Here is a 21,462-nt window from a genome sequence, read left to right on the forward strand (position 1 = left end):
GTGTATAGGTGCCTTAATATGGATTTAGGAGCTTAAATTTAGGCACCTAGTTTTGAAAATTTTGGGCCATAAATTATTATTCTGTATGCTATCAAACCTCATCAATTGATAGTAAAGAGAGAAAGGAAGATTATTTTACATGGGGATCTACTTGAAAGGAGCAAATTTTCTTCATTATGATTCCTCCCCTCAACACAGTGGGTCCTTCAGCAAACAAAGCTGGTCATCAGGAGGAAGGAAGAGGATTTACATGATTCCCAGGTCTACTTCTCTCAGTGTTTGGGTACCTGCAGAATCTTTACTAAATAGTAAATTAAAGAGGCCAGCACCAATTTCTACTATCAGTGGTAACCAGCTGAATCCTTTTATTTAATTTCAGGTGTTTATAATGAGGTTGTTTCCCTCTTGGCACATATGGATGACCAAGAGAAGGACAAAATTGCCCTCAGGATTGCCTTTATAGCTGAGACCAAGCTGGCTATTGTTGTTACCGTACTGCTAGAGAAACTGCAACAGGATGAGGTAGAGCAGTTTCATGAAATTACATCCGCTTTCCATGTGTCCACATCAAATTCTGCCTGACTTCATGGGGAAATGCATGGAGGTAATTCAGTATAGAACTTGGCCTGGCGCACCTTCAGCATAATCAATATTCACCCTTCTGTCCTCAGGCATGAACTCATCATGCAAAATGCTGTTATTACAGATCAGGATGATATAATGCTCTATAAAGAGAGCATTGTCCTTTTACACACAGTGGAGTACATGGGCTGTATACAGTAAAAGTACACTATAGGACTAGCAATAATCTCTTTTAATAATACTGTGCCCTTCTTTAGCATCTTCATCCAAAAATCTCAAAGCACTTACCTAATACTAGTGAATTAAGAATCTCAGCACCCTTGTGAGAATGGTAAACATGATCCCCATTTACAGATGATTTGTGTCACAGGGAATTAAGTTACTTGCTCAACACCACTTAGCAAGTTAGTAAAAGAATGTGAATAAAACCCAAGTGAACTGACTCCCTGCTCTTATTCCTAGCCAACACTCCTTTCTTATGATGACATATTATTGAGATTATAGCACTGAAGGGACCTTATCTATATATTTTCTACTGAGGGAATTCTGCAATAAAAAAATGATGCACACAATATTTTAACATTTCAGCAAATATACAATATAATTGCATCAGTTCAAATTACTTTTTGATGATTTATTTCAAAATCCCTGTCAGCAAGTATGTCTGTGTCAATACAGACAACAAAAAGGATTCAGGAAATGTTTTTTGACAAATAGATTCCTTAGTATGCATATTAATACAGAACTCTGAGTAACAATTCATTTCAACTCACTACAGAACCATATTTCTGGCACTTCTCAGCGTAGTGCAAAGGCTTGGTGGAGACAGGGGTGATGGAGGAGCTGAGGGAGAGGGAAGTAAATTGCTGGGAAGGAGCCTGGATGTGAACTTGGAGGGTTGCTGGGTATGGGTGGGAAAAGTATGGAACAGTTTTTTTGGGAGGGGCGGGGAGGAATTGTTAGGTAGCTCCCCCATGCAGACCCTGGCTGACCCCTAACCTCTCCCATTCAGTAAGGCACATCTGCCCCTGTCTCCATGTGTCCCCGCACCGCCTGGCCACATATGTCCTTCCACCCTCACTCAGACACCCACACCCCCCATCCCCATGTGTCCTTGTCCCCTCTCCCCCATTCCCATGTGTCTCTGTGCCTCCACCCAATCACCCCCTGTCCCTGTGTAGCTCTGCACCTCCATCCCCCTGTAACCCTGTGTCTCCACTCCCATTCAGCCCCTGCCCCAGTCTGCCATCCTCCACTAGCCCTTATGAGCAGAACTGAACTGCTTGTCTTGGCTTCCTTGTACTTTAATTATTTGAATTACTCGATTAATTATGAATCTCTTTTGGTTTTAAAGAATAAAATTGTTGCATAATCCAGAGCTACTTGAAGTACGTAGAGCTTATGTATTCATAAATTATCAGTGACAATTTTCAATTAAAAAAAATCCTCCTTACATTTAAAAATTAATGGAAGGAGCTTCTCCCCAGTGGAGCTGTGTTCTGATTGCAGTTTGCAGAAGCATCCCTTTTCAAGCAGCACCACTGGAATGTTTAGCCAGTCAAGAGATCTGATTGGCTTTGAACATTCCAAAGTGCTTTGTGACCTTGGCATGCAGGTCACATAGGTTTACAGACTCACAGGCGACAGAGCTGGAAAAGACATATTGGCTCATCCAGTCCATTTCCCTGCTAATGCAGGAGCATTCCCAGCAGCCATTTTCCACTGTTTTGGCCAAACTAATTTTAAAAGCCCCTAATGACTGAGCTTCCACTGTTTTCCTAGAAAGACTGTGCATAACCTTATAGACCTGTCTCGCAGATGGGGCATTTTTCTTGTTATTAAAGTCTAAATTGTATGTCTTCTTTTAGTTTAATCCCATTACTCCTACTTTTACCTAAATGTATTATACTAAAAAATTCCTCTCCCTCCTTGGTGTTCACACCCTTCAGATAGGTGGATGATATTATCATGTCTCTCTCATAGTCATCCCTTGGCCGCATCGGCCGTAGACAGCTCTGTCAGTCTGTCTTCAGAAGTAGAGGTCTGCTCGGGCCCAATTCTGAAGCCCAGCTTGAACGGGCCCCAAGCCCACTCACCTCACCCTGAGAGTGTTGAATCATTTCCAATCCTGGTCCCAACCCTTCCCCCCAAACTGGATACTGCCACCGCATCCTGCTCATGGGGCCGGCACAGGGGCAATAATGTGCAACAATGGCTTGATCCTCTGACACTTCCCCCTGCTGTGTTGATCCCATGGGCTAAAGGAGGAGAACTGAACTGACCTGAGCCCAAGAGAGTCCAGTTGTTTTCTCATCCAACCTGACCCTGATGCCTGTAGTCAGGCCCCATAGGATTTGGGTCAGGTTGCAGGGAATTCAGAAGTCAATTCTGCCACCCCCGTGCATTCTTTTTTGTTCTCCCATGAATTACTTCCAAATTGTTGATCTCTCTGGGAATGTGGTGCTAGAAAATGCAATAATCCAGATGCAGTCATGCCTCAGCTGAACAGAGAGGAACTGTCCTCTTCCTGCTTTGTGCCATGATCCCTGTCTGTAAAAGACCTAACTCACATGGCTCTTTGTGGTAGCCATCACCCCTTGCATATACATGTTGACTTTGTTTTTCACGGTCACCCCCAGGGCACTTGTTGCTTCCCACTTTTCTCCCTCCCATTGTGTCAGTTACTTCTACCTCCTTTCCAGATGTGCTAGTTTGCAGTTTTCTGAAAGGAATCTTGTTCTCTGCTCAGGTTTTTAATTTCTCTGTGTCCCTCTTTATTTTTAATCTGTCCCAGCTGATACTATCATCTGTGAATTTCTACACTGATGGGCCTCATAAAAGACACCTTCAAGTGTGCGACTGTCAATGTAGATCTAACTACTGAGCTAATTTCCCCTCGGAGCTGTTGAGGACTTACTGCGGGAATTGGGTATTTTGTAATTCAACATTTTCAAATTCTGTCTGGAGTGGATAGAGCAAGGGCAAAGTGGTCATTTTTATTGTTTGTTTTCAATAAATGAAACTCGATCAGGGGGCAGTGAAGGAGGCTTCTTCTGGCTCTTTTCTCTGCAGGAAGATTAAAATATTTCAATTGCTCCACTGCTTCTGAAGTGCTGCTAAATGCGGTGATTGTGGAGGGCATGGCATGTTTTACACCAATTAAGACAATGGATTAGTTGTGTGAGCATGCTGGCTGAGATGTCAGTGTGGCCTAGTGGATAGGACCCTGGATAATGACTCAGGAGACATGGATTCTCTTCTTGGCCACGAACCTGCTCTGTTATGATAAGACTTGGGCTAGTCATTTCATGTTTGGATTGGAAGCTCTTTAGGGCAGGGGCTTATTTGTCAAATTACTGTGTGGTCATCAAGAAAAACTTTTCCCGATTGTTTGTTCTCTTTTCTGGTTTGTCCCCAGCAAAACAGAGTAGACAATTACTGTGTCCTGGAGAAGGTCTTACAGCAGGACACCAGGGACCTGGAGAGAGGGCTACTGAACAAAACAATAACCCTAGCCTCAAACCACATGAGAGAAACTCAGGTAAGTTAGTTCTCCTGAGATATTAATCAAAGGATCCAAAGTTTTAACTAATTAAAACTCTCTTTTTTGGGGGGTAAACTATATATTGAAATGAAAATGTATTCTTCTGTTAGAGGCCCACAACGTCCTAGACAGCACTTGTAAACATGCATAAGATGGGAAAACTCACATGCGAAAGTTACACTTGTACTTAAGTGCTTTGCAGGACCAGGACCCGAGACACATGATATCAGACAGAGAGACAGGCCTATGGTTTCTTAATGAGCAAGTCTTTCCCGAAGTTTACTAGGGATTTCATTATTGATACTGATGTTATGTGGGAGGTGCTCTGGTACTATCGCAATAAGTGGCAGTATAAAGCCCTAAAACAGACAGACAATCTGAGCTATCTCCAAAAGAAGCAGCATTGGATTTAGAATCTAGTTTGCTAGCAGGAAAACCCATGGAAAAATCCCTCTCTTGTTCCAAAGGAAGTCAGTCCCCTTTTTGGAGACAGTTTATTCCAGGAAAGCTCTCTGAATATCTTTGAAGTGGCCCAGTCTGTGTCTCACTACCTCCTCAGGGAAGGGCAGAGCAAAATATCATGTGACCAGTCATCCACCACAAGGAGCTACTAGTGAATAGTCTAACTAAGCAGCTTGCAAGCAACTCAAAGGCTGAAAATCGTTTAGCCAAATGACTCAATGAATATTTATGACTAATGACTCTATCCACAGAAAGCTGGGTGGGTTCATTTGGAACTTATGCACAGAAATAAGGACTTGACTCATATAACAAATCAGGCTAGTGCAACCGGCATCAGTCACTTCAGTCTTTCTCTTTGAGATTTTTTTGGTTTTTTTAGGAAGCAACAAATGAAGTAAAAGTGGCAGCTAGTAACACGTTAGTGACTCTGGCAAGCTCCTATTTCGATCATGTCATGTCTGAGCTGCAGTGTCATCTGGAACCACCGAAGCTGCCTGAAGAGTTTATTTAAGTTACATTGGGCAACCTGTCATCAGCCTATGGTATGGTAACTTCCATCTTTTGTTTCAAAGTTATCGTCTTTCATTTAAGAACAGGGGATTACTCTCTTTACCTAAAAATGTTGCAGCTAAACAGAGCTCTGCTTGAGTGTGTGCATGCGTGCGTGTGTGTGTGGAGAGACACAGGATTAACTGCTCTTGCTAGTTCTGGCTTCCAGATCATGAGCTATCCGGACGGCGGTGCAAGCTCTAACTTCTGCCCCCAACTGAAGTTCCTTAGGGATGGGAATGAGTGGAAGATCAGGTCTGGTGGAGCTCTTCTCCACCCCACTTCCCATCCCGCCCCAGTGCTCTCTGCCCTTACGCTGGGAGTGAGTTGGGCATCGGGCACAGCTGTGCACTGGTGGAGGATTCCTCTCTTCAGGGTGAATCCCCCACTGGCTTTCAATGGCTGCTTTAAAGCCATTCTGCTCTGCTTACGCAGCGCAAAATGGCCCAGGAGCCCCTAGCATCCTGCCCCACAGTGTTTCTAAGTGTGTTCTAAGAAGGCGGAGAGCAGCCGATTATCTGTCTTCCTTCTTTTCCGGCCTTTCCCTGCAGCACTTAGGTGTATCCCTTCTATGGTACAGACCCTGCAGGTCATGTTCTCCATGCTGGAGTTAGTCAATGACAGCAGGATGAGACAAGCATTTTGTGGTGGTAAGTGCCAGCACTTACTGTAGGTGCCCAGAATGGCTATTGAGGGGGTCTCGGTACAGATTGGAGTGACTGACCAAGTCTGCAAACAGGCCCTGAACTGTGCTCCCTGCCCTGCATTGCACCAGGTGCTGTGTTCCTGGGCTCCCGTGGCACTCTGGGAAGCGGAGAGTGCTCCTCACTTTGCAGGAGGCACTGAGCATTTGTAAGTTCAGGCCCTTTATGACTCATGGATATAATTTAAAATAAACAGACACAAAGGCTGAAGCTGCCCGTCTGCCAGAAGGCTCCTGGGGGAGGAGGTGAAGGGAGCAGATTTCATTCCTGAACATTTAAAAATCTCATTTCCCACTCCATCACCCATTCTCTCCCCTTTATCATCATTTCCTTTCACCCTCTTTCTCTGTCTTCTCTTCCTCTCCACTTCTCGCTTACTTTGCTTTTCAGGTGATGATCAGTAAGGGGTTAATCCTGTGCCTTTGAGGTAAATGGGAATTTTGCCATCGACTTCATAGAGAACAGGATTGGGCCCTAATTCTTCTTAGCAAGGACACTAGATACACCTAATTTTAGGGCAAAGTGCTCCCCACTACCTTCAAATCCCAGTAAAGCCAACGGCAGATGGGGCACTCAACATCTTTCAGACAAACTGTAACTCAGGATGAAATCATCCAGTGTTAGGGTTAAATAAACAATAACTGCAGGGGACATGAGTCATTCAGAGGAGAGCTTGCTGAAATATTTTTATTTTTAATTATATTTTCCATAATTTTTCCCCAAATTTGATGAAAAACAAACTTGAAAAATGTCAATGACAAGTTTGATCAGGAAGTGTACATCCAGTGTTTTGGAGCATCTAAAGAGGTGGCTGAATTTTTTTTTATTTTTGAAAAATATAAATGATTTTTATACTTTGCAATTTTGAAAGAAAAAAACACTATCAGTAAAGATTTTTATTTGAATTTAAACTGCTTTTTCAAGCAGCTCTAATTAAGAGGTAACAAGGAAGGGAGAAAAAAATTGTCTTCAAATGATGGTAATTGAAGAAAGATTGAGAGATATGCAAATTAAAAAGCCTTTTGAGAAACAAGACATGGAATGGGGGGAAGAGAAATAGCTCAAAATTGATCTGGGATTTCGGCGTCTAGTCCTGAACTAAGCGGTAGCTGCCATGGAAATGTAGTAAACTTTAGGGCTAGGTGTATTCACTGGTAAAGCAACTTTTCCTCGTTACTAATATGTCCTTTTCACATTGCCGGTCTTCTCTCTCTCTGTCCATGCAGTTCTGGAAAAATGGTGAAGGGCAGTAAAGCTCTTTTTGACTAACTGGGAAAAGTGCCCATTCCCCAGAATGGGCAAATTGCGACTCTGCAATCATTTTCTTCCCGTCTATTCTCATGTGACCAGCAACTGGCTGACCTGTGAGGAGCTGGAGGTGAGAATTGCTGGCTTTCTAAATCTTTAGCAGAAATTGTTATGTTAAATTCTATGTGTCTGGCACTCTTTGTGATGATGGCATTTAATGGTAGGTCCTTTTGGATGGAACAGAGTGTCATGTAAAACATCTAAAACCCAAACATTTATAATGTCACCACATCATGGAAATGCTGTCTGTACACAGTGTACATGGATTCTAGTTTTATGCACCTGATGTGCAGATGAACACGGGATAGTGGGCTAAATTAATTCCTCCATTCAGCCCCAGTGGAGATCCAGCAGGGATGAGTTGGCCTAGAATGCATTCTTATCTGGGGAAATATCTTACCTGGTATAGTTGTGAGGTGCATTGGGATATAATCCTGAAACCAACTCTACGAGTCCCGGTTCTTTACCAGGAAATCTTGAGATAGGGCCGTTCCTACAGTGGAACAAGGGAAGTTGCAGGCATTAGAAGTAGAAAAGGTGTGCCCATTGGATGCTACTGAATGAATTAGTAGGAACATAAATTCTGTGTCTCATCTATGCAGCTCAAGCAGGCTATCATCAAAGCCCTTGGTCCCATGATGAGCCTCCTGCTACACAAATAGGAGTATCATGATCAGATATTTGAACCGATCTCATGGCTCCTTGAGCAATATAAGGAGGACGCTCATGTTTTTCACATCACCAAGGTGAGATACCAGTCCTTAAGGTAACTGTCTACGTGTCTGCATGTATGAACTGCATGAGGAATTTGCTGCCAGTGGGGTTTCCTGGTTGAGACAGTGACTTGTTAGAAAATAAATATACACACGAGTTCTGGGTTTATACACATGGTGAGTCAGGCAACAAGATTTGTAGGTAAATGCCTCTTATGAAAAAGCATCCCCTGTTTCCTGGGGAGGATGATAAGGAAATAAAAAACAAAACACTTGCCCTCCTCTCCAACAAGATACTCCCTCCTTGTGATTTCCTAATACATCCTGTCAACTCTGTGTCTATCTTTTAGTTCATAAGCTGCTCAGAGCAGGGGCTGCCATATGTTGTCTCTGGTCAGTACCAAGCCAACAGTCAATTGTTGAAAATTAATACTAAGGAGGCTTGAGAGTCATTGCTTTGGATTCTGTAACTAGATGGATCTAAAAGCATTGCCTGTCTATTTCATCTCCCGTTCTATGCAGTGCTGTTGTAGCCATGTTGATCCCAAGATATTAGAGCGCCAAGGTGGGTGAGATAATCTAATTAACAATATTGTCTCACTCTCCTTCTCTCTCTATTTCATCTACCCTGAGTACCACATGAGCAAGAAGAAAGGGGCCATATTCTGTCTTCAGTGGGGCTACACAGTTGTAAATGAAGTCACAAGACAGCTATAACTTCTTGGTAGTGATATTTACTCACCATCTCTATTGGTTGAAGCTTTCTGGTACAGAGTATGTGGTCACATTTGGGGTTGAAAAACCCATGATCTGGAGGGAACCAATACATCATGGACTTGTTTGATAGCATCAGGGCACTACACAAGTACTTAAATATAGTAAAAATATGTAGATGGCATCAAAGACATTCTGGAAGCTTGAAGCAACAAAGGAGAAAAGTGTTTAGATGCAGGAAGGAATTTGATTTTCAGCTTTTTTATCAATAACCTGGCAGAGGACATAAAATCATCCCTGATAAAGTTGGCAGATGAGATAAAAATTGGGAAGTGGTAAATAATGAAGAGGAGAGATTCAGAGTGATTTAGATCACTTGGTAAACTGGGCACAAACAAAGGTGTGTTTAAAAACGGCTGAATGTAACTGTGTGCATCTAGGCGCAAAGAATTTAGGCCATACATACATGATGGGGGATGCTGTCCTGGGAAGCAGTGACTCTGGAAAAGATTGTGGGGGTCATGGTGAATAATCAGCTGAACACAACTCAAGCTGAGGCCAAAAAAGCTAAAAAGCATAAAATGGAGACTCTCAAGCAGGAGTACAGTGGTTATTTTATCTCTAAGTCTGGCACTTGTGTGACTCCTGTTGGAATACTGTGTCCAGTTCTTGCACCCACAACTCAAAAAGGGTGTTGATAAATTGGAGAGGATATTGACAGAAGAGTCACAGTGACTACAGGATTAGAAAGCCTGCCTTACAGTGGTAGAATCGAGGAACTCTATCTATTTAGTTTAATAAACAGAAAGTGAAAGGGTGCGTGATGAGGTTTACCTACCCCTCATTGGTTCAACAAGGGTTAATCCTACTTTGTGGCCGAGGAGGCCATGGCCCCTCATCTCTGCTGGGCATGCTTCAGCTGGAACCAGGATATAAAAGAGAGCCGCTCAGCAGAGTCTGGGATGGCTGCCGAAGGGAGCAGAGGTGCACTGCAGGCTCCTGCAGAAAGACTGCCAGTGCTCCACGATTCGGTGGCCAGCCAGACTGTGGCTGCAACCCACAACCCCCAGCCACCCAGTGCCAGAGATGGAAGAGAGACCACAGAATCCCTGAGACCACCAGCTGCGGAAGAATGGGTGGGAAGTAGCCTAGGTGGACTAAGCACTGATCCAGCTGAGGAACCTGGCTTTGACGCGGCATGTTTTGAAAGGATCCCCGCTGAGTTTGTGGCAGATACCCCTGTGGCAAGACAGGGCCCTGGGCTGGGACTTGTGGAATAGGTAGGAGCCAGTGGAGAAGGGCTGGCCACTAGGCAACACTTCCCTGCCACAAAAGGTGGTTCTATTGACTCTGGCCACTAGGCAGCACTGCCATACCTAGAAGAGTAGCCCTAGTGACTCAGGCTGTTGGGCCGTGGACCCTAATAGAAGGGCTGCTGCGCTGATACCGACCATTAGGCTATGCTGCCCTAGGAGCCAGGACTCCTGTGGTGGCTAGGGAGACTAGGTCAGCTGGGCCGCCCGAGATCTACTTCAATTCCTCCACAGCCTGGTACCACCCTCACGGGTGGACCTGCCCTGTGACAGGGTGACTTAATTACACTCTCTAATATCTTACATGAGGGACTTATGTTTTATATTGGGCTCTTTAGTCTAGCAGAGAAAGGTGTAACTTGATCCAATGGCTAGAAACTGAAGTGAGACACATTCAGACTGGAAAATACCACGTACATTTTTAATGGTGAGATAATTAACCATTAAAACCATTTACCAAGGGCCGAGGCGGATTCTCCTTCACTGACAGTTTTTATATCGAGATTGGGATGTTTTTCTAAAAGCTCTGCTCTGGGAATTATTCTGGGCAAGGTCTGTGGCCTGTGTTATACCAGAGGTCAGACTAGATGATGGCAATAATCCGTTCTGGCCTTGGAATCCATGAATCCCCTGAATCTGCTTCAGTCACTACATATTGCTCCTGTGTGTGCCCCTATCTGACTTTCACCCTCTGTTGCAGAGTCTGAGCCAGCTCTTGGAGGTCTCTGGTGAATATAAGATCCCTCTCCCTAAAGGAAAGTTTCAAGCCATCTGCAGTGCTCTGCACAACCAGGTGAGGGGTAGTTTTGCTTGGATCCCTTGAGTTAGGCACAGCAGATCTGAAGCATATTAACAATCCAAATCTATCGAATGATAGTGCAGAGCCTGGGGACCGCCTCATGCCTTCCTGATTTCTGCAGGCTCAAGAGTAAGCAGGTTGCGGTCTCATTTTCTTAGCTAATATCCAGCTCAGTTTGTAAAGCAATTTCACCATAAGCCGATTATCAGGGGGAGTCAGAGTTGTACAGTAAAAACTGTGGCTGTGTCTTGATTCGATGAGCTCTGCTGCTCAAAACACTTTAGCTTCTCTTATCTAATGTATTGATTCATAGATTCTTAGACTCTAGGACTGGAAGGGACCTCAAGAGGTCATCGAGTCCAGTCCCCTGCCCTCATGGCAGGACCAAATACTGTCTAGACCATCTCTGATAGATATTTATCTAACCTACTCTTAAATATCTCCAGAGATGGAGATTCCACAATCTCCCTAGGCAATTTATTCCAGTGTTTAACTACACTGACAGTTAGGAACTTTTTCCTATTGTCCAACCTAAATCTCCCTTGCTGCAGTTTGAGCCCATTGCTTCTTGTTCTATCATTAGAGGCTAAGGTGAACAAGTTTTCTCCCTCTTCCTGATCTTTCTGTTTGATTCTTGCTGTGCATTCAGTACCATCCACATGGGGTTGAGACCTCCGGTTGGACATGTAGGAAGTGGAAGCTTAGAAATTAACTGAACATTTTCATTTCAATTGCTTCTGATTAGTTTTTCTTTGACCATTTCCCTCCTTCCCACAGATCTGTTCTCAAGCTAAGCCGCTCAGCACGGAAAATCACGCAGAGCTGGTCCATTGTATAGTTCTGCTAGGTAAGGGGAAGAGACTCTGAGTTACACAATGGTTTCCTTGTAACTTCCTTACCTTTGTAAGGTATGGTAAGAGTAAGAGTTCTGTCATCAGTGAGGACGTGAATTCTTCCCTTGCAGCCCGTTCTTCTCCAGAGGATCTGATAGCATTTCTGCACTCCCAGTTGAAGATTAAGAATGAGGCTGTTCGTGTCACGTCTTTGAATCTGCTCAGAGCTATTGCTGATGCTGACTGTAAGTAACACAGGAGCAACTATGCTAGCTTCCCTCTTGGCCGACATGCTGAGGATTGAGTTGCGGACACCCAGAGCTAAAAGCGTAGCTACTATAGACTGAGCTGAAGAACCAAGGCTTTGTAGGCATGGCAGGGCAGTAACAGACTCATTGCCTCCGCAAATGGGGCACAGAGGCTATATAACAAACAGTCACCAGTGCTCTGGATATCCACTAAGGGACCAAATGCTGCCCTAAGTTTACCCCCCTATGGCCACACAGAAATCAACAGGTTCAACTAAGTGCTGAATGTAGCCCAAGATATTTTTCAACTTCAGATACAGAAGTTGACTTGGGGCTAATGCACATTAACAATCATCCTGACTCGATAATCGTCAGTATTAGACACTATAGACTAGATTCTGAGTTCTGTTATACTGGTGTAAACACAGATAAACCTCAGTCTATCTAACTCTTCTTCTTCGAGTGATTGCTCACATCCATTCCAGTTAGGTGTGCGCGCCGCGCGTGCACGTTCGTCGGAAACTTTTTACCCTAGCAACTCCAGTGGGCCGGCAGGTCGCCCCCTGGAGTGGCGCCGCCATGGCGCCCAATATATATCCCTGCCGGCCCACCCGCTCCTCAGTTCCTTCTTACCGCCGTGTCGGTCGTTGGAACTGTGGAGCGCGGCATAGCTGTCCTCCACGTCCCTAGCTCTCCTTGTTTATCTATCGTTATCTCTATTGTAGTTGTTAATTAGACTGTTAAGTTAGATAGTAGTAGTTAAGTGTTAAGTAGTTGTAAATAGTTTTTCGCCGGGGGCTTAGCCCTTCCCGGCACCCGGCACCGGGCTCATGCCTGGTTCGCCGGGCTTCAAGCAGTGTGCGGCCTGCAAGAAGCCCATGCCTACCAGCGACCCCCACGACGCGTGCCTGAAGTGCCTGGGGGAATCGCATAGATCCGACAAGTGCCGCATCTGCAAGGCTTTTAAGCCAAGGACTAAGAAGGAGAGGGATCAAAGGCTCCGGACTCTCCTCATGGAGGCGGCACTTGACCCGGCGGCTTCGCAGGCCGTGATCTCGGCGCCGGCACCGGATCGCACCGGCACCGAGAAGACTCCCCGGCACCGACCTTCTCCGGCACCGGGGACAGAGCCTAGGCCGTCGAAGTCCATTACTCCGGCCAGGCACACCCGAGTGGAGCGCCCGGCCTCAGCATCGGCCGCGGCGCCGCCGGCACCGTCGACTCCGGGCCCGGCGGGTCCGTCGAGTCCGGTGCCGCCAAGCTCCCCCATGACATCTGGGGTCGAGATAGTGGTGCCATCTACACCAGAGACCTTCGCCTCGGCACGGGACCTCATAGCCATGACTGAGCCCACTCAGCTACCACCCCCGGTACCTCCGGTGCGGGTCGTGTCCAGAGGCAAGCCTATGATGTCGGCACCGTCCCGGGACTCTCGTTCTCGCTCCAGGTCCCGACGTCACGGTCGCTCCAGATCCCGCCGCCGCTCGCAGTCCCGGCACCGCTCCCCTCAGCGGTACCGGTCGCACTCGCGGCGCCGGTCGACACCAAGACGATCGCGGTCAGACTCCAGCCGTCGTTACCGGCACCGCGAGTCCAGGAGCCGATCCAGACGTTCGCCGCACCGGTCGACCTCCCGGCGCCGAGCTGGTGGCAGGTCCCGGTCCCGGTCGACCTCCCGGTACCGAACCGGTGGCAGGTCCCGATCCCGGCACCGAAGCGGCGCCCGGTACCGATCCAGATCCCGGCACCGTGGCAGAACTCGGTCCCGCTCCCGGCACCGTTACGACTCCCGGCACCGGTCCCCGGCACCGAGAAGATCGCCCGTGCCGGCCCGCGCGGACCCTTACCATCCAGGGTCCGCCCCGCCATGGCCCTCTAGACAGCCGTCCGTGTCTTCGCTGGCAGACAGTGGGTACGCGCTGGGCACCGACCGGCAGGCGGCGCTGTTCAGCGAGCCTCCACAGCAGGACCCAGCCCCACAGCAATGGGGTTTCTGGACACCCTGGGCATATCATCAGGCCCAGGGCCCCCAACAGCTCCCTGCTAGGCCGGCGACTGCGGAGCGCAGGGCACCTGAGGCCTCGTTGTCTCGCCCCCCTCCCTCCCCGGATGGGGAGGAAGGATCCAAGCACCAGGACTCCACTTTGGCTCCTGAGGCAGAGGCGAGGGCCGAGGGAGACCCCCCTTTAGACACCCTCTTGCCGGGGGTCTCCTCATCTTCTTCCCCTGATGAAGCGGTGGCTGGGACCTCCTCCAACAGCCCCCCCCCGCTGGACCTCAGGGCGCACCAGGACCTCCTCCGGCGAGTAGCCCAAAACCTGAGTCTACAAGCCGAGGAGGTCTCGGAGGTAGAGGACCCTATTGTCACCATCCTTTCGGCAGACGCTCCCACCAGGATCGCCCTGCCGTTCATACGGACCATCCAGGCCAACGCCAACACCATCTGGCAGTCTCCGGCCTCCATTCCTCCCACTGCGAAGGGCGTCGAGAGGAAGTATATGGCTCCTTCTAAGGGCTACGAGTACCTCCACGTACACCCGACTCCGTGTTCCCTGGTGGTCCAATCCGTCAATGATAAAGAGCGTCATGGCCAGGAGGCTCCAGCCCCCAAATCCAGGGAAGCCAGGCGGATGGATCTCCTCGGCCGTAAGGTGTACTCGGCTGGGGCGCTGCAACTCAGGGTCTCCAACCAACAGGCCCTGTTAAGCAGATACGCCTTTAACTCCTGGGTGGCAGCAGACAAATTCAAGGAGCTGTTGCCACAAGATGCTCGTCAGGAGTTTGCGGCCATCTTAGAGGAAGGCAAGAAGGTCGCACGCACGTCCTTGCAAGCCTCTCTGGACGCTGCGGATTCGGCTGCCCGTACCCTCGCGTCGGGTGTAACAATGCGTCGCCTCTCCTGGCTGCAGGTTTCCGGCCTTCCGCCGGAGCTCCAGCACACAATACAGGACCTTCCTTTTGAAGGCCAAGGGCTGTTCTCGGACAAGACAGACCCTAGACTCAAGAGTCTAAAAGACAACCGAGTCATCATGAGGTCACTGGGGATGCACACTCCAGTGACACAACGCAGACCCTTCCGGCCGCAGCAACAGCAACAACAGCGCAGGCCGTATCTCCAGTTCCGCCAGCGGCAGGACCTTAACAGGTGCCGCGGCAGGAACGGAAGGCGCAGGCACTCGGGGAACCAAGGGGGCCAAAACCAAGGCTCCTCTAAGCCCCCGCCTGGACCTAAGCCTTCATTTTGAAGGTGCGCCCGAGGGCGCAGTAACAGTTTCCCCATTGGATCCTTTCCCTCCGTTTTCCAACCGCCTTTCCTTTTTCCTCCCGGCGTGGTCCCTAATAACATCAGACCGCTGGGTCTTACGCACGGTGCAGTCGGGATACCGCCTGCAGTTTGTTTCATTTCCTCCTCCCCGCCCCCCTTCCTCGTCCCTCTTCAGGGACCCCTCTCACGAGCAATTCCTTCGGCAGGAGGTGCAGACGCTCCTCGGCAAAGGAGCTATAGAGGCGGTGCCGGAGAACGAGAAGGGCAAGGGGTTTTATTCCCGCTACTTTCTGATCCCCAAGACCAAGGGGGGCCTCAGGCCTATCCTCGACCTGCGAGAGCTCAACAAGTACCTGGTGAAGTTGAAGTTCCGCATGGTTTCCTTGGGGACCATTATCCCATCCCTGGATCCGGGAGACTGGTACGCCGCCCTCGACATGCAGGACGCGTATTTTCACATTGCTATCTGGCCACCCCACAGACGTTTCCTTCGCTTCGTTGTGGGGTCTCTGCATTACCAATTTGCAGTCCTCCCATTTGGCTTGTCCACGGCCCCGAGAGTGTTTACGAAATGCATGGCAGTTGTTGTGGCGCAGCTTCGGCGCAGTCGTATCCACGTGTTCCCGTATCTGGACGATTGGTTGATTCGGGGCACGTCGGAACAACAAGTCTGCAGCCATGTCCGTGTGATCACCGACATGTTCGCCACTCTGGGCCTCTTGGTGAACACAGACAAGTCCACCCTGGCCCCCACTCAAAAGGTGGAATTCATCGGGGCCGTCCTGGACGCCACCGTGGGCAGGGCCTTGCTGCCAGTGCAGCGGTTCCAGGCCTTGTCGGCAATCGTGCAACGACTACAGACAGCCCCCTTGACGTCAGTCAGAACGTGTCTAACTCTGTTAGGCCACATGGCGGCCTGTACTTTTGTGACCAATTACGCTCGGCTCCGCATGAGGCCACTCCAGTTGTGGCTCATCAGTCATTACAGACCGACAAGACAGCCACTAGATATGTTAATCACGATCCCTCAGAGGGTCTTAGTTTCTCTCGACTGGTGGCTGGACCAGTCAGTGTTGTGTGCGGGTCTCCCCTTCCACCCATCTCAGCCCTCGGTGTCCCTAACAACAGATGCCTCAGATCTCGGCTGGGGGGCCCACGCGGGGACCCTGAGGACGCAGGGCCTGTGGTCCCAGGAGGAGGTGGGGCTGCACATCAACATGCGGGAGTTGAGAGCGGTCCGTCTTGCTTGTCAAACGTTCTGTCATCAGCTCCAGGGTCGTTGTGTCGCGGTGTTTACCGACAACACGACGACCATGTATTATATCAACAAGCAGGGCGGCACCAGATCCTCCTCCCTGTGCCACGAGGCGATACGACTCTGGGACTTTTGTGTAGCCCACTCCATTCACCTCATGGCTTCCTTCCTCCCCGGAGTACGGAACACGCTGGCGGATCGATTGAGCAGATCCTTCCTGTCACACGAGTGGTCCCTTCGCCCAGACGTCGCCCTCTCCATCTTCCGGAGGTGGGGTTATCCCCGGGTGGACCTCTTCGCGTCCAAAGGGAACAGGAAGTGCCAAGCGTTCTGCTCCTTTCAGGGCAGGGAGCCAGGGTCGATAGCGGATGCCTTCCTCATCCAGTGGTCGACCCACCTGTACTATGCGTTTCCCCCATTCCCGTTGGTCCACAGGGTCCTTCTGAAGGTGCGCAGGGACAGGGCTCACGTGATCATGGTAGCCCCGGCATGGCCCAGGCAGCACTGGTACCCCATGCTGCTGGACCTAACCATAGCCGACCCAGTTCCCCTGCCCCTTCATCCGGACCTGATTACCCAGGAGCACGGGACCCTCTGTCACCCGGACCTGCAGTCGCTGCACCTAGCGGCGTGGCTCCTGCGTGGCTGACTGGCTCTGAGCTGCACTGTTCCACACCGGTGAGGGAGGTGCTCTTGGGCAGCAGGAAGCCGTCCACAAGAGCGACATATTTGGCCAAATGGAAACGCTTCTCCTGTTGGTGCGTGGAGAGAAATCTCCGCCCTTTGGAAATTTCAGTAGCCGACATCTTGGACTACATTTGGTCCCTCAAAGGGCAGGGTCTGGCCATATCGTCGTTACGAGTCCACCTAGCGGCTATCTCCACCTTTCACCCGGGTGCAGATGGTCGCTCTGTTTTTTCTCACCCAATGGTGTCTAGATTCCTTAAAGGGCTGGAACGTTTGTACCCTAACGTCCGTCCCCCTACTCCAACCTGGGATCTTAACCTGGTGTTGTCCCGGCTCATGGGACCCCCCTTCGAGCCGTTAGCTACTTGCTCCCTGCTTTACCTCTCTTGGAAGACTGCCTTTCTAGTAGCTATCACCTCAGCTAGACGGGTGTCGGAACTCCGGGCTCTTGTGGTAGACCCCCCATATACGGTCTTCCACAAAGACAAGGTGCAGCTGAGACCACACCCGGCTTTTCTCCCCAAGGTGGTCTCAGCTTTCCACGTCAACCAAGAGATATTCCTCCCGGTTTTTTTCCCGAAACCTCACTCCTCAGGCAGGGAGCAGCAGCTCCACTCGCTTGATGTCCGTAGGGCTCTCGCGTTTTACGTGGAGAGGACCAAGCCCTTCCGCAAATCCCCCCAGCTTTTTGTAGCAGTAGCGGACCGCATGAAAGGGCTTCCTATCTCCTCCCAGAGGCTATCCTCTTGGGTAACGTCCTGCATCAGGACCTGCTATGACTTGGCCCACGTCCCTACGGGCCGTGTGACTGCGCATTCTACCAGGGCACAGGCGTCGTCGCTGGCTTTCCTCGCCCGTGTGCCCATCCAGGAAATCTGTCGGGCAGCGACCTGGTCATCGGTCCACACCTTCGCGTCCCACTACGCCCTGGTCCAGCAGTCTAGAGAGGATGCGGCCTTCGGATCTGCTGTGCTCCATGCCGCGACTTCTCACTCCGACCCCACCGCCTAGGTATGGCTTGGGATTCACCTAACTGGAATGGATGTGAGCAATCACTCGAAGAAGAAAAGACGGTTACTCACCTTTGTAACTGTTGTTCTTCGAGATGTGTTGCTCACATCCATTCCACACCCGCCCTCCTTCCCCACTGTCGGAGTCGCCGGCAAGAAGGAACTGAGGAGCGGGTGGGCCGGCAGGGATATATATTGGGCGCCATGGCGGCGCCACTCCAGGGGGCGACCTGCCGGCCCACTGGAGTTGCTAGGGTAAAAAGTTTCCGACGAACGTGCACGCGCGGCGCGCACACCTAACTGGAATGGATGTGAGCAACACATCTCGAAGAACAACAGTTACAAAGGTGAGTAACCGTCTTTTTTAAAATATATCCATCATGGCAGTATGATGACACTATTTATAGAAACGGAATTATTTTAGATTTACACTGGTGTAACTGAGACCAGAGTCTGGTCCTATATTTTCCCCACTGATTCTGTATATGAGAGAAGCTTGGTACTATTCTTCAATAGGGTCTTTTGAAATTCAGGATTCATTCCACTGTGGAAAGTGAGTGTGTGGAACAAAGAAGTACTGTACACCTTTCCTTATCTTTCAGTGCCCGAGACAGGAGATAAAAAGTGTCTGATTGTGAAGGCAGTGAAATCCACTCTGGGTGATCAGAATGCTACGGTAAGAGTGTGTGTGGAGCAGTGAAATATTTCAATTTTTTTCAGTGATATGGCATGAATGGTTATCTGGGTGGAGCTTTCATTCAGATCCAGAGGAGAGACTGCAGACTAGAGAAGGCATGTCATTCTCCTGCCTGTGTTAAATGGATCCATGTTTATAAGCCAAGGAGATCAAATCAAAAGCATAAGGACTCTCATATCCTATCTCTATTTCAGGCAGAAGGGATAACAAAAACTCATGTGTGTCATCTCTACCCTTGCAGGTGAGGAAGGCAGTTCTTCATTTCACCAGGAGGCTGCTCAGCTCAGAAAGTGTGGAGAATTGTGCAGCATGGGATATGGTAGCACATGTTTTCATGGAGTTCATTGTATCCACCAGCAAACTGGCAAGGAGAGTTCTTAACACTTAGGACTCCGTCCTACCATTCTTGCATGCTGACTGCTCCCCTTGCCTTCAGTGGGAGTTTTGATTCAAGGACAACTGGACTGAATGATTAGAGCCAGAATCTGATCAGTTATATTGGTGTAAAGTCAAAGTACTCCACTGACTTTAGTGGCGTTACTCTGGATTCGTACTAATGTAACAGAGATCAGACTCTCACACTGGGTATTTACATCTAACAGAGTCATCTAGGTTACTCAACCCTCTGATGAGTCATTGAAAATTCTGAAAAAACACCATTTTTCAGTGAAATATTCTAGTCCAAGGAAGCACATCTCTTTGTTTGAAATAGACTCTCCAGAGAACATAATGATGCCCAATTCTGTGGCTGTTGAAGCAAACATAAACTATCAGCAAAACACCAAGGTTATGCAGGTTGCATCATGGACTGTCAGGAGACTGGAAAAGCTTGCTGCATATTTCCCTCACTACATGCTCTAATCTACATGTACTAGTTTAAAAATATCTTCAATCCATATTTCTATACATGGACACAGCCAGGGGCTCCAGACACTTTGTGCTCCATTATTGGAGCCATGATCTGTATTAACATAAACAGTTCAACTTTACAGTAAGTTGTCGAAGATCTTAGCTCTGCCTGGCCCCTTTTCTACAAAGTTGAAGCTTGTGGCAATACTCTCCAAGGGCCTTTCTCTCTCTCTCTCTCTCTCTCTCTCTCTCTCTCTCTCTCTCTCTCTCTCTCTCACACACACACACACACACACACACACCTTAAGGAAGGCTGCTTTTTCTCATTGGGCCAGTTTTGCTCTCCTTCAAACTAAAATCAGTAGAGCCAATCAATATTTAGTCCGGTGTAAGTAAGAGGAGAATTAGGCCCGTTGATAGAATCACACTCACTACACACGAAATGACCAAGCTGGTTGGGGCATCAGAACAAACAGAGTGGATCCCCTTGGTTCTGCATATTGATTCTCACTGGGCAGAGTCTGAATGTTTTTCCTCAGAGATAAAAAGATGAAACAGTTTTTCAGATTTAAAGAAAATTAACCCTGTTGGGGAAACTCTTTTGTTTCAGTGAATCATTCCCTTCACTTGAGGGTTTTCCTAAGCCTGGGATCTGACCCACCAGTTAGGAGTTTCTATTATTCCCTTCCCTCCAGATGGTTGTGCACTTCCAGTGCAATATAAAAGCAGGCATAGGTCAATGTTCAAGATGGCTTTGTAAGAGAAGGACACTGATTCTCTAGCCAGTGTCTTGCTACTAGCTAATAAGTTCTATAGAGCTATCTCACAGCAGGGTACAACACTTCTCACCCAGGCTATTCAGGAAGAAAACACTATCCAAACCCTGTGCATTGACATCCTGCAATGTCTGGACACCTCAGTCACTGGAATGACCCAAGTAAGTGACCTGTTGCTACTGCTTCTTAAAATAGGGACGGACTTCCTTACATTCTTTGTACGTCCCCACAAGGAAGCTTTTTGAACACTCATCATAATGGGGGAACAGTATGTCAAATTCATGTCAGGGATGGTGTGACCCCCTCATCGTGGAGTAAGTGGTTCACATCAGAGAAAAGATAAAAAGCCATTTAACTGGAAGGAATCATGTTGCAGAGATCTTCTCTTCATTCTTTCCACTGTCTGAGTGCAACTCCCCCTTAGATCCTCCATGAATACTTCTGATCTTTAGATTTGGTGATTCTGGATTTGAACAGATCTTAGGGCTGGGAGTGTGCCTTATCTAGGTCTGTAAAGTTCTGGGTGAGTTGATGGTGCTATCTAAATAGCTCCATAATGCTGTAATGCAGGGAAGGAGGATTCATCTCTGAGTGAGAGCCAAATTGCTCACCAAAGAAGGCAGTGTATTTAAAAGACAGAGTGAGGAGGCACCAGACAGGTAGAGTGAGATGATGGGGAGAGAGAGAGATGAGGTGATAGGTAAGGGAAGGGTCAGTGATGAATAAAAGGAGAAGCTACATGAGAGGGAGGGATTCAGACAGCAGGATACTGGAGGTGGGGGAATGGAAATAGCTGTGTACTGAACAGTCTCGCTCTTCTCTGCAGGTGCTATGGCCAAGGCTTCTAGAATATGTGGTGCCAGCTCAGTACAGTGGTACTTTGAAACCTCTCTGCAGATGCCTTAGGGAACTGGCTGAGAAAAAGCAGCAGGAAGGAGAAGAAGCTGCTTGCCTCAACTACGGTGGAGGGACACTATTAAGGGCCCAAAAGCAAGCTATTCCGATGGTTAGGAAAGATAGAAAATGTGGCAAAAGACCACCTTGGCTTAACCACGAGATCTTGCATGACCTACAAAATAAAAAAGAGTCATATAAAAAATGGAAACTAGGTCAGATTACAAAGGATTAATATAGGCAAATAACACGGGAATGCA

At 48.4% G+C, this 21,462-nt stretch overlaps 1 protein-coding gene across 1 annotated transcript; it reads left to right on the forward strand.

Annotated features, from left to right (window-relative positions):
* The first annotated feature begins 414 nt into the window (after positions 1 to 414).
* On the forward strand, positions 415 to 19,071 carry LOC127034936 (maestro heat-like repeat-containing protein family member 2A). Its single transcript, XM_050924354.1, has 8 exons — positions 415 to 522; positions 4,001 to 4,123; positions 7,812 to 7,915; positions 10,535 to 10,682; positions 11,466 to 11,535; positions 11,653 to 11,766; positions 18,589 to 18,662; positions 18,925 to 19,071. The coding sequence occupies exons 1-8, from the start codon at positions 415 to 417 to the stop codon at positions 19,069 to 19,071; spliced, it is 888 nt and encodes a 295-aa protein (XP_050780311.1).
* Positions 19,072 to 21,462: the final 2,391 nt, after the last annotated feature.

Source organism: Gopherus flavomarginatus, chromosome 15 (genome assembly GCF_025201925.1).
Source record: "Gopherus flavomarginatus isolate rGopFla2 chromosome 15, rGopFla2.mat.asm, whole genome shotgun sequence".
Classification (NCBI taxonomy): domain Eukaryota; kingdom Metazoa; phylum Chordata; order Testudines; family Testudinidae; genus Gopherus; species Gopherus flavomarginatus.

Coding starts and splice junctions, on each gene's coding strand:
- LOC127034936 (XM_050924354.1), top strand. CDS start 415: ATGGATGACCAAGAGAAGGACAAAATTGCCCTCAGGATTGCCTTTATA. Junction 7,916..10,534: donor GTGAGATACCAGTCCTTAAG/GTAACTGTCTAC, acceptor AATCTGCTTCAG/TCACTACATATTGCTCCTGT. Junction 18,663..18,924: donor TGGGTGATCAGAATGCTACG/GTAAGAGTGTGT, acceptor CTACCCTTGCAG/GTGAGGAAGGCAGTTCTTCA.